Raw genomic sequence first — 12,035 nt, 5'->3', positions numbered from 1 at the left:
TGCTACAGATAGTACTGTGCTTCATATGAGTTAATAATGTTGAAATCATTGAGATTTGTAAGTGAATGGAAGATGGAGCACCAAAAACCTTTTAAATAACTTCATAACTTTAAATAACTTCAGCATTTAGAAGAAGAAGGGCTTAAGAGTTTTTAAGAGTTTAAGAGTTTTTAGCTTTAGCAAATTGTATCTGGGTGAAATCCCTGCAGATAACAGTAGTTTTGCTGAACACCTGTACCTGAAGCTCATCCTCCAAGACAGCACTTTGAAGAAACAGTGTCTTCCTACCCCACTCCTCATTTGAGGAGCATCTCCTCTAATAGAAATCCACCATTCCTGATCCTCAGCAGGTCTTCATTTATTTTTCTGTACTCATATCCCATCCTGAAAACAGCAGCTGTTCTACCACAAATTTAATTCAGATTTCTTCGCTGGAAATCTGCTGCAACCTTAGTATCTTCCATTTGCCTGTAACAGTCTGTGTAAAACATTTCCAGGGCATATACATTCACTGCAGAATTTATCTGAGTATTTAAAATACAGAGATATTTTTTCCCTGACTAACCTTAGGGAGATTGCTTAGGCTGAGACTTTCTACGTTATCTTTTTAATAGGGAATACACACTTAAATCCCTTTGACAGCTTAACAAAAAATCTTGGCCTTGGCCTTTTTATGCTTCATTTCCTTGTTTGTTAAACTGAAGAAAAGTTTACCTCCCAGGGGCGTTACGAGAATTAATGATATACAGCCTACAACAACTGGACCATATACTCAAGTGGATAAGTATCACTTAGAAATGCACGCATTATTTTACTCTCCCTAAGGACTAGAGATATTTAAACTTCTTTGAAAAAAAAAATAGACATAGACCTGCTTTAAACAAGGAGCTTATTTTCTTCTGAAACCGCACAGGTTTTTCAAAGCTCTTTTGCCAGCCCTTGATTTATGATGTGCCATGAGGTGTAGCACTAAGGCAAGGGTAGCGCAGGGCTCTTCATTACTCCTCTTTGAGCACACGTTTGGGTTGGAAGACACCACATGCACAAAGTAATTCATTTCCTAATCCTCGTATACTATCATTTTTAAATGCAAAAGGGCTCAATTAGTCATCATTATATTTTAATGGCCTGAAACACTTCAGTGTTAATAAGTACCCAAATGAGTAAACTCCTACTTAAATTCTTGTAGTTTAAATCATTACATGATTCTTTTTTTAAAGAAAGTTGACTTAGGAAACAGAGAGCCGTATGTTTTAGCTTCTATTTTTTCAGTAGGTGTAAAATTTATCGTTATCATTTTGCCCTTTGCAGCTGTACATAGTATAAGGAAATTATGGCCAGGGTCTTCCTATGAGGAAGATGATGGAGGGGCATGAGTTTGCTCTGTAGTGTATTTTTTCCTGACAAAGAGACTATATGGAGGGTGGGAAGAAATACAGAAGTATTCATGGATTTTAACTCTGGTGTGATGCAAAAGCCAGCTGGAAAGTCACCTCCATCACTTCTTCACATGCACTGTGTTAACTCCTAACAAGAAATGGCCACATGGTTGTTGCAATTTGTTTTTGTGGACCGGGAGGGAACAGAATTGCTTTTCAGTTTTGGTTCAGGTCCCTGCATGACTGCTCATAGGGTGTCAGGGGGTTTACACCACAGCGTAACCTTATGTACATATGTTTCAGTCTGCAAAAGAGAAAAATCGCTGGTCTAGGGGGAAAACATAGAAACCTCATGCACGATCTGCTGAACAGCTGGCTTTTTTGCATGGAAATGTTTGCATGAGATAAGAGGTAGAAGTCAAAGAACTGGTTGCTATAGACTTCTGGGGTCTCATTTCTGAAGGATTTATAAAATTGATGCAAACTATGTTCTATGCTGATCAGCTACCACCATCACAACTCAATACTGTGACCTGTGTGCAACATGGAATAGATGAAGAGTCTGGGTTTTTTTTTAAGTGAGATTACTTAAATGTGTGTGTGTGTGTGTGTGTATATATATATATATATAGGTTCAAATGATGTCAATGTTTGCACTTGTGCCTTCTCTACCTGTATAGATAGGTTATTCCATCTGCAGGGCGGTTGGTTCATAGCAACTTCTATTCTCCTTTGGAGATGTTCACCTTCCTGCAGTTAATATGTTTATCATCTATAGCAAGACTCTTGAGACTATTAATATCCAAAATATATGTACAGCGCATACGTATTCAGCTACAGTATTTCCATTTTAATGGAGTGATTGTACTGAGTGTGCAGGTATAGTACTGTTGTATTTGAAGCATGCTGCAATTAGAATGTACTTAAAAATTTGATTACTGACAGCAAAAAAACAAAAACAAAAAATCCTGCCAAGTTACGAAAAAAAATCTGCATAGCAGTGGGACACTGTAAAAATGTCATAATGAGTGCTGTTTTATTGAATGTGAATTAAAATAATGTGTCTTTTTTTTTTCCCTGTAAATTCATCAACCAATGAAAGCCCTCCCATCCCTATACCTTAATGAATTCCATGATGTTTTGCCTTACACTGAAAATTAGAACTGGTTCTTTTTAAACATTTAGGGATCTAAGTGACATTTGTTATTTTGATATTTCTGAGAACTTCATGCTCTTGAATATTTGAAAAAATAGAATAAAACATAATAGGCCATGGGATCCCTATCTCATCTCACAGAGGTGGAACTGAGGTGTAGGCAGGAACTGTGGCTTGTCTTCACTGTATTCCCGAGTAATGCTATGATTCACCTTTGGTTTTTAATTGAGCATCCAACAACGCTACCGTCTCGATTGGGATAGTGTTTCCAGGCTGATCCGCCTGGCTGGATCCATTGCTCCAAAGCCAGGGGTACTCAAATCCCGCAGCAGCTGGAGCTTCAGGAGCCCATGGAGCCCAACGCGTGCCATGGAACTGCACAATCGTCCTTTATCCTCCCGTGCTAGTTTATCCTCCCGTGCTAGTCAGCCCCATTAATGGAGCTTGCAGTGAAGACAAGCCACTAAGAGAATTTCCTAATGACAAAAAAGGAAAAAACAATCCGTCTTTTCTGCATCTCCCCCATTTCCTCCCCAGCTGCCCAGCTACGAGCCTGTGCACTGACCTTGCCAAGTTATTTTGCACTAGCACAAGCAGGTGGCAACTCTTCCACTGCATGTTTTTCATAAATGGTCAACATTTTAGAAAAAAATAAAGAAAACCTAAGCAATGCCTCCCCCGACATTTTTTGCAGGTTTCCCTTCAACAGTAAATATTATGGCTGCTGATGTTAATGAAGACATTAGTCTCACAGCATTTGAAGTACTGAAACATCCCACTGTTAAGTAGCCTAGCGGGGTTTATGCTAATGCAAAATGTAATAAAGTGGCGGCCACTATCTCTTTAAGCTGAAAGAAAGGAAACTTGTTTCTACTTCCAAGGGATGCCTAGTGTGTGCTTATCTAATTGACTGTGTATTTTGTCTAGGTGTTGAGGGAAAGCTAAGAGAATGAAGGCTCTAAGTCCCCAGTGGAAGCATGATATGGCGATGCAGCGCTGGTGCTGAATTGTCCTCTCTGATGGCTCTATGGGAGTGGATAGCCCTGAGTCTTCATTGCTGGGTTTTAGCGGTTGCTGCTGTTTCGGATCAGCATGCCACAAGCCCCTTCGACTGGCTCCTCTCTGATAAGGGACCCTTCCATCGCTCACAGGAATACACAGATTTTGTGGACAGAAGTCGACAGGGATTTAGCACAAGATACAAGATTTACAGGTATGAAGCGAAGGGAAAGCCATCGCAGAGGTACCGTCCGTAGCCGCTGTAAATGAATTCCGAGGGTTTCCTTAAGGGAAAGTTTCAGCTGTGGGGACAAAATCCATAGATGCAAAACTCATGGCTGAAACGCACGCAAGGCCGCGCGCACGGTGTCCTGTGGAAATGCCTGCTTATGATGTTTCTATTTTGTTTGCAGAAATTTGGGTAATTGCTTCTGTTGCTTTGGAAAACCCTCCCCATCACTGTCTAACTCTGGTCTTCCTGAGTGGCATCCTCAAAAATGCCCAAAGGTGTCCAATGCAAGTCCTTCTAGGCTTGCAGAAGGTTGTTGCAGGACACTAAGGAGATCCTCTCCAATTGCTCTCAGTGCAACTCGCTGAGACGCTAACAGTGACACTAAGAACAAAATTGTGGTTCCATGCGGCAAGTGTTGTGTGAATAAGGGTGTTTCCAAAGTGACACAGAAGATCTCCTGTGGGTTTGGGCCAGTGTTTTAAGAAGCCCTTTTCTCAACCCTGAGAGGTTGAGCTCTAAGATCGATGGTTAAGTCCACCAGAAGCTGCTTGGTGCTTGGTCCATCAGCAGATTTGGCAGTAGGTGGGCTTTATTGTGATTAAATTGGGAGGGGGAGGGCAGGGAAGGACAAAAAAAAAAAAAAAGGGATGGATTTGGAATTTATAGAGTTGCTTGTGAATTTGTGCCTAGCGTTGAATTGCTTTTGTGATACATGTGTAGCCTGTCCATGGCCATTCCTTTAGGGCAGCACTGGCGATGCGTCTCCTGAATCATTTGCAGGAGGTGTAATTAGCATCTGATAGATGCAGGAATGGAAAGGAGAACTCGGTGTAAACACACTGAGCTAAGGGAAATGGAGGGAAGGAGAGAAATGAGGGAGTGTGAGATACTAAGGACAAAAAAGCAAAGCTATGTGCAAAGGGACTTCCTCACCTCTCACTGCTCCAGACCTTTTTGGCAGCCAGGAGCAAGGGTTTGCAGCAGTGCAATGCTGACAGATTGCTAACTTCCCTAATAACTCTCCAACCTAGAAATGTGGACCGTTTTGCTATGGAAGGACACACAGTGGTTTCATTAAAATCCGTGAAACAGTCCACACAAATTTCATACCTACTTTGAATGATTATCCCCAGCCCTGCAGAAAAGGGGAAGAGTGAAATATGCCTATACATATATATCCTTTAATTCCATGTCCAGTGGGCTGTGACAGATCTCCTCAGTGCACACAATTTTTGTTTTGTGTTTTATTTTTAACTTTTTATTAAGACACGACTTTATTTTCCTTTCCTGAATGCATGCAGTAGAGGGCACTCTGTTGCAGGTCAATTTTGCAGCGAGCTCCCTCGCCATATAAAGAGGAATTAAAAGCGTTTTGAAAATCAGGGGCGATTTGGAAATGCGCTTGATGAAGTGGCTTGTCTTAACAGAACAGCATTGCCCAATATTTACTGCATTTTAAAAGCCAGCTGTCAGGACCAATAATGTAAAGCCAATAATGTGGAGACTGAGACAGCATATTTTATTCCTATTATTCTGTATTAGTCAACACCAAATCAAAATTATCTTGCTAACAAAATGAAAGATGGAATTGTATTTCATTTCAGTGCTTTCAGTCATGTCTTTGAGATTTTTTTTCTCCTCTGAGCCATCATTACAGAAACACTGTTAACTTTTATAGATCTGTAATGATATTTCCAGTATTTACCTGTGTTTGTGCATAGGTTTAAAGGGAGTTTAATTTACAGCAACCCGCAGAGCGCATTGCTGCTGTTTATTTCCATCTTCTGCCTATTCCCTTCATGGCACGAGCTGGGAAGTTGGAAGAGCTGCACAGATCAGTAGGAAAAGTGCATTTTTTTGATTTAGTCACCCCACTGCAAACCTTGCTTCCACGTCTCCTTATAAAATATGGTCCCATTAGCAGGCAAGCGCAGAGCACGGTGACCTTGTTGCAAAGCACACAGAGCCAATTTAATCCATGTGGCTCCTCTGTGCGTTTTCCCGAGCTGAGGAGTCTGGAGCCTAATTGGCCCATCATTCCCTCACCAATCTCGCAGCTAAGCAAGGGGATCCCCCAGGGACATCTGTAGCTCTGCTTTTTGTGGATTGCTGTGGAAGGAGATGCAAGAGAGGGATGCGCAGATCTTCCTTGGCTCAGCACAATTGGGAGCAAGTTGTGCCAACCAAGTGGCTTCCTTCCTCTTCCCTCTTCTCTCCATCCCTTTAAGCCGGTACCAGAGACCTGCTGGTTTGAGATCAAAGCAGAGAGGTCATCTCCCTTCATTTTGTCATCAAGGCTAAATCCAAATCCATGAGGAGTGAAAAGGGGAAGGGCCTGGGACAGGTGGCAGTTCCCTTCCTCTGGAGCAGCAGCTGGGGCTCTGTGTTCCCATGTCCCACGGATAAAATGAGCTCGGGAGAAATTCCTGAAAGCCAATAGTGAGCTGCATGTAGCACACACAGTGTTTTAAAATGTGTCGTTGATGGAGTCTATTTTTCCTCCTGGAGGGGAGCTCAGCAAAGGAGGCTGCTGTACAACTTCAGTTTTCCAGCACTGGAACAATCACAGAGTCACTAGAGTGATGTTTTCATTCCCATTATTATTATTATTTCCCCCACTTGGCAGCCTCAGGAGAGGCAGCAATGATGTAGAAAAAACAAAATCTCACTTGACTCATTAATCCCCCCAAATAGAGGGGGAAGCGTTTCAAGGTAGCGTTTTCCGTTATAATCAAGATCACATTAAAACACAGAGACTTGTTCTCCTGCTTTTGCTTAAGTCATTTATATTTATATAAACACCACAGTGCTAAAGATGGAGGTCTTCGTCCTGCAACCTTGTTCGCCATTGCTGCACTTGGGTTCAAGGTCATGTGCTGCAGGCCCATCAGAAATGCAAAAATAATTAAAATTGAGGCGAAAGGACAGAGAGATGAAACAGAGGATAACAAGATTTTACTATGCTGGCTGTTAAAACCTTGGCTACTTGAAAATTGATGGAAACATCGTCATTACCTGTCAGCTCCTGCCTAAAACAGTGCTGTGCTGCTTGCGTTAGTGCTGTCATTTACATGACAGGGGACAGCCCAATTCTAGAGTCTAGTTCCTCCTAATCGTGTGTGGCAGATAAGACGATGAGATGAACGATACGGCCGACCTCCGCAGTGCCCTGCTACCTTAATTCTTTTCCTGTTATTAAATTACAAAACCTGCTCATGTTTTAAATGGATAGAGCTCAACTTCTAGACTAAAGGATTTTTATTTTATTTTTATTTTTTTTAAAAAAAGACTGTCACTGTGCAGTGTCCATGCTGGCATTTCTATTTTTCACCTGAATAACTTTTACATCCAACTTTTGGCTAATGCGGCCAAAAGAAGTCCACTCTTCTGCATCCACCCTCTCTGACCAGTGTAAACAAGTTACCACCTGGCCATGAATTTATTATAAATTGTGGTTAGGAAGCCAATGGTTGGCACTGAGAGTTCGCTTTATGGATGAGCCCAGCTTCTTATGGAAGGTCTTAACCTAAGCGTGATAGGAAGTTTTTAAAGACAAAGTTACACTTTGACTTATCTCCCTCCTTAGCTTTCAAATTGTCAAACAACTATGGGAGGAAAAGAGCTGATGGATGAAACAGGGAGTAGAGGGAGAAAAAAAGATCAACTTGGTCACCTATTTTTTAACCTACACAGTAAAGATCAATTATGGCAGTGAATCAACCTGATCGCACAGAGTGCTCAACTTTGAATATTTGAATATAGTGCTGCAGCTTTGAATGTTAAGGAATAAGGCTGGAAGAGACATGCATCTCTTTACTAGCATTTTTTATGAGATACTGTATTAAGTAAATTAGGCAATTAAGTAATGCTGATGTAACTGGTGTTGGGAATGAGGGATTGGTTACACAGCAGTGTGGTATTCCCTATAATTCTTCATAGGAAATATCCTCCTGCAAGGCCTGCCACAGGTGTTAGTGACATTCCTTGCCACTTGTCTGCAAAGAAAAATGTCAGGAGAGCAGCTGGATGGCTGCTGAAAATCTCCAAATGGGGGGCAATACACAGTTCGGATTTTATGGAAAATGGCTGCTGCATTTAATAAGGGTAAATATTTTGGCAAGGAAATCCGAGTTCATAATTTGCTGCTCAATACCCTGTGGGAGCTCTGTGTCACTTGTATAAATCAGGCACAAAGGCATTTAAATCCAAGCAGAATGAGATTGTATGATACTAGGATGGAAAGAGGGATTGAGAAAGTAGGCAAAGAACCTCTATCAGAAAAGGTAATTTCTTTAGAGATGGGAAGGTTTTATGCTGTAAAACAGGGCCCTGTGAAAATCTCATCAGGGCTGCTATGTACCTTTGTCCAAACAAAATGATTTGTAACCCAGAACAGATGTGGAATATTAGGGTAAGGAAGAGTCTCGCGTTTGCTTGTAAGACAGAAAAGTTTGGTATGTTTAGCCTAAAAGAAAAGAGAGAGCTGAAAGAGGATAGACTTGTTGTCTGTATGTATATATATCACAGCGTGGGAAGAACTATTTAAATCAAAAGCCCTAATTGGTATTAGTGGGCTGGTCATGGATGGTTCCTAAGCATCACAGTAAAATAGTTCTAGCAGAAGGAAAATTACCAAATCTTGCATAATAACATTGGGAAAAGAGTCCTAAGAGCTGGTATTCCTGAAATGGAGGTAGATTTTAGTAACAGCTGAAGTCTCTTGGAGTTAAGTGTTCCTAATAAATGTTGAGTACTAGTCTGCAAAAGGGAAAACAAATGCAGCACTTAAAAACCTGAGCATTTCTGTGCAGCAATAGAAGAATGCGGCTGACTTTAAAAAGCATATCCTCAGAAAGGGCTTTAAGAGGGGTTATGTCTGTTTGTAATTCAAATGAGGGAATTAGGAAATAATGCTGTGAAGCTAAAGGTTTGTGTGTGTGTGTGTGTTAAGACATATTGGGTTCTTCTCATATATTCTGAATCTCTTCTGAATCCTGCAATTGAAGCTCTAAGGCAAAGTGAGCAAGGCTGAAGGTTCTCCAGTAGATTGCTAATATATATATATATTTTTATCATTTCTGCCTGAAGTCAAATAGGGCCAAACCCAACATATTTTACTTCCATATCAACATAGTCAAGCCCACAGCAGACTACATGGGCTACATGCATGCATCAAAAGTTCTACAGGAACTTCAGGAAAAATTTCTTCCCAGTGAGGGTGCCAGAGCACTGGAACAGGCTGCCCAGAGAGGTTGTGGAGTCTCCTTCTCTGGAGATCTTCAAACCCGCTTGGACGCAGCCCTGTGCCACGTGCTCTAGGTGACCCTGCGTGTGCAGGGGGTTGGACTAGATGAGCTCTAGAGGTCCCTTCCAACATTAAGCATTCTGTGATTCTATGTTCCTGATGGAGAGCATGAAAAAAAATTCAGGGGAGTTGGTTGTGGATGTGCCCTGGTTTCTTCACTCTTCATCCACTTGTGCAGTCTCTAGGTCGGAATAAGTCTCATTGTGCCTCTACTGGGGTTGCTTTGAACTCGTCATTTAGGAATTTTAGGGAGCTGAGAGAGATTAAGGCAGTGTCTGCCACAGTTTCCCCCAAAGCAAGCATTCAGGAAAATGGATGGTTGTAAAGGGATTTCTGCTGTCATCCCTTTCAAACGTCAAAAAAAACTATAGCATGGCCCTCCTCAGTGCTGTATGCATTGCACTCTAGAAACCATTAACATTGACATTTATAGGAAGAGCCCATTGGTAGGAGAAACATCAAAGATACCGTCTTTAAAAAATGAGACCTTTATTTGACGTCCAGACAGGAGCTCCTTGTAAGCCTCTCTGCATTTCCATGTGCCATTTCCTTGATACCATATCCAAGACCTGCAAAGGTCAGGAGAGGCAGTGACAGGAGGAACACACCAGGGTTCACCAGAGAAAGCAATGAGACAAATGACTGTAGTAGAAGCCGAGGGAGGAAGTGGGTTGTACTTGGCAACCTGTAACTGCAACAAGTGACGGTGTGAGGTCGCTTCCAAGAGCTTTGCAACCTGGGTGACTGTTGCCTTTGCCTCTGTGGAGCCTTTGCTTTCTTGCACATTGCATTGCGTGTGCGTGGGCGCTGAGAACAGAGATAAACGCGCAGAGGAGCAAACAAGTTTATCTCCCCAATTGCCATATCAGTAGGGAATAAAGAGGCGGAAAAGTCCTGTCTGCCTTTTCCAGAGATTCACTGCAGCCGTAAATTGCTTCAGGCCTTCATCGTAGTTGCTCGGTTTGCTTTAGGGAATTTTCTGTTCAACCTGGTGGATAAAAGGTGCACTAATCAGATCACCATTCTCTGAAGGTTTACACAGGTCTAGTCTGCTGAATGCACCAAGTCCTTGTTTTAAATCCAGGGGCTTGTAAATTTGGGAAGAGAGAAGTGCAGGTCAAAGAGAATTTTTGGCATAGCGAGGTGATAGGCTTCCACCAAAAAACACAGTACTGGAGTTGTCTAGGAGTGACCCTGTTGTGACAGGCAGGAACACCAAGCAGAAAAGGCACTGATTTTCATTAGTGAGGAATCAAACTCCAGCATTTTGTCATACTGGAAGAATATCTAAAGAAAAGCATATAGTTGCTGTAAAGAAAGGCATATAGATATAATGTTGCTTATTTCTTAAGGATGTCTGAATCTGAAATATGTCATTGGGGTTCATTTGTCTTTCTTGGGCTAGGTGGTTGTGGCCAGTAAAGACATGACATAAGGTAAACAGCTGCCTTTGGTGAAACTGCTTGTATGAGCATATGTTTGAGAAAAACCAAGGCTTTAAAAAGCCATCTTGCCAGTTGTAGGGTTATTTGGACAACATTCCCCACCAGCATCTAATTTCTAATGTTTTGTTTCAAATGCAAAACTCCCTTTCTTAAGAAAACACTTCTATTTTACCTGTAGGGCCTAAACAGACAACAACCAGAAGTGCTTTACGCTTAGCAATTGCCATCATCAAAATTAAACTCCTATTAGTTTCTTGATCTCTTTATTCAGGGGGATTTTGCTGGATGAGCGTTAGATCCCTGGGCATCAGAGTGGAGGTAGGGGTGCAGGTAGAGTGTGTCTCAGCTAGATGAGCAAGGGTTGATGCTGGATCGGGTGCTGGGGAACGGTGTTGGCTGGGCCAGCATGATGAGAAGCGTCCCCAGGAGTCAGTTTGCTTGACAAGAACACAAGTGTGTTTCAGCTTGGCAAAAAAAACAGAGTATTAATGCCAAGGTTGCCTTCTGTGTGTATTTATATACATATATATATATATATATAAAATATACTGCAAGAGTCTATGTTTTGACGATCTCTCCTTATATTTCCTCTCATTCATCTGCTGTATTTAATCAAAGATCCCAAGGAAACTCAAATGGGGAGGGGGAGAGTGGATCTTACATTTCTGCAGAGATTGCCATAATCCATTTCCTGAATATACCCACTTTACAGAACCTAATGTTTTAAAGGCAACTATTAGCTCAAAATCCCTACTGATCCGTCCCCCAGAGCAAAGCACATTTGTTTAGCAACTACGGCATGTCATCGTCTCAGGTGGGAAGTTTATAAATCCTTTAAGTTGCCCTAAAAAAATTAAGATAATAGAAGCAGCAACTTAATGGTTCCATGCAATCACCGAGGTAGTATAAAAGCTGTTTAACACTAATAATAGATTCATTCTCCAGTCAGCAGGATGGTCTGCCAGGACCTTGGGAATAAAATCAGGTCATTATCATTAATTCTTTGAAGGTCTTGGGTTAGTTGGGACTTTGTTCTTTCATTTGCTTTTCTGTTCCGTTTTTGTTTGAATAGCTGGCTAGGACAATCCTGGGTAGTCAGGATGTGGAGGAGCTCTAACAGTGAGTACCTTCAGCAAGGGGCATTACAATTACAGAGATTTATCTTGGTCACTGAAAAAAAATACAAAGGGTTTTATTGCTTGAATCCATTTCTCTCTACTATAATTTTAACACCTTTATTGTTATTATTCATTATTGCTGCTAGGGCAGTAGTCCTCTCCAGAGGAGCAAAACTTTTCTTATATTATATTATTATATATAAAAATAATATTAATTAATATTATTAAATAAAACTGAGCTGCATTTTATGCATATCAGTGGCACGTTAGACCTTGTGCAGAGAAAAAAAAATGAATAGCACAGAGGTCTTTTCTATATATTTATGCTGACATCAGTATAGGTCCGAAGGTATGGTTCTTTCCATACAAAGGCATTCCTAGCTTGCCAGTGCAAAAGAAGG

At 41.3% G+C, this 12,035-nt stretch overlaps 1 protein-coding gene across 4 annotated transcripts in view; it reads left to right on the top strand.

Annotated features, from left to right (window-relative positions):
* The window catches only part of BRINP3 (BMP/retinoic acid inducible neural specific 3), a 156,767-nt gene that overhangs the window by 9,911 nt on the left and 134,821 nt on the right, over positions 1 to 12,035 (top strand). For all 4 annotated transcript variants that reach the window (XM_088524838.1, XM_010213000.2, XM_088524837.1 and 1 more), the window contains one exon: positions 3,463 to 3,748. In XM_088524838.1, coding sequence (XP_088380964.1) covers positions 3,513 to 3,748 — 236 coding nt within the window. In that variant the 5' untranslated portion in view covers positions 3,463 to 3,512. The remainder of the gene's footprint in view (positions 1 to 3,462; positions 3,749 to 12,035) is intronic.

Source organism: Tinamus guttatus, unplaced genomic scaffold (genome assembly GCF_059628265.1).
Source record: "Tinamus guttatus ecotype Peru unplaced genomic scaffold, ASM5962826v1 Tinamus_guttatus_pri_ptg000215l, whole genome shotgun sequence".
In the NCBI taxonomy this organism is placed as follows: domain Eukaryota; kingdom Metazoa; phylum Chordata; class Aves; order Tinamiformes; family Tinamidae; genus Tinamus; species Tinamus guttatus.
This window is presented reverse-complemented; position numbering and strand designations above follow the sequence as displayed.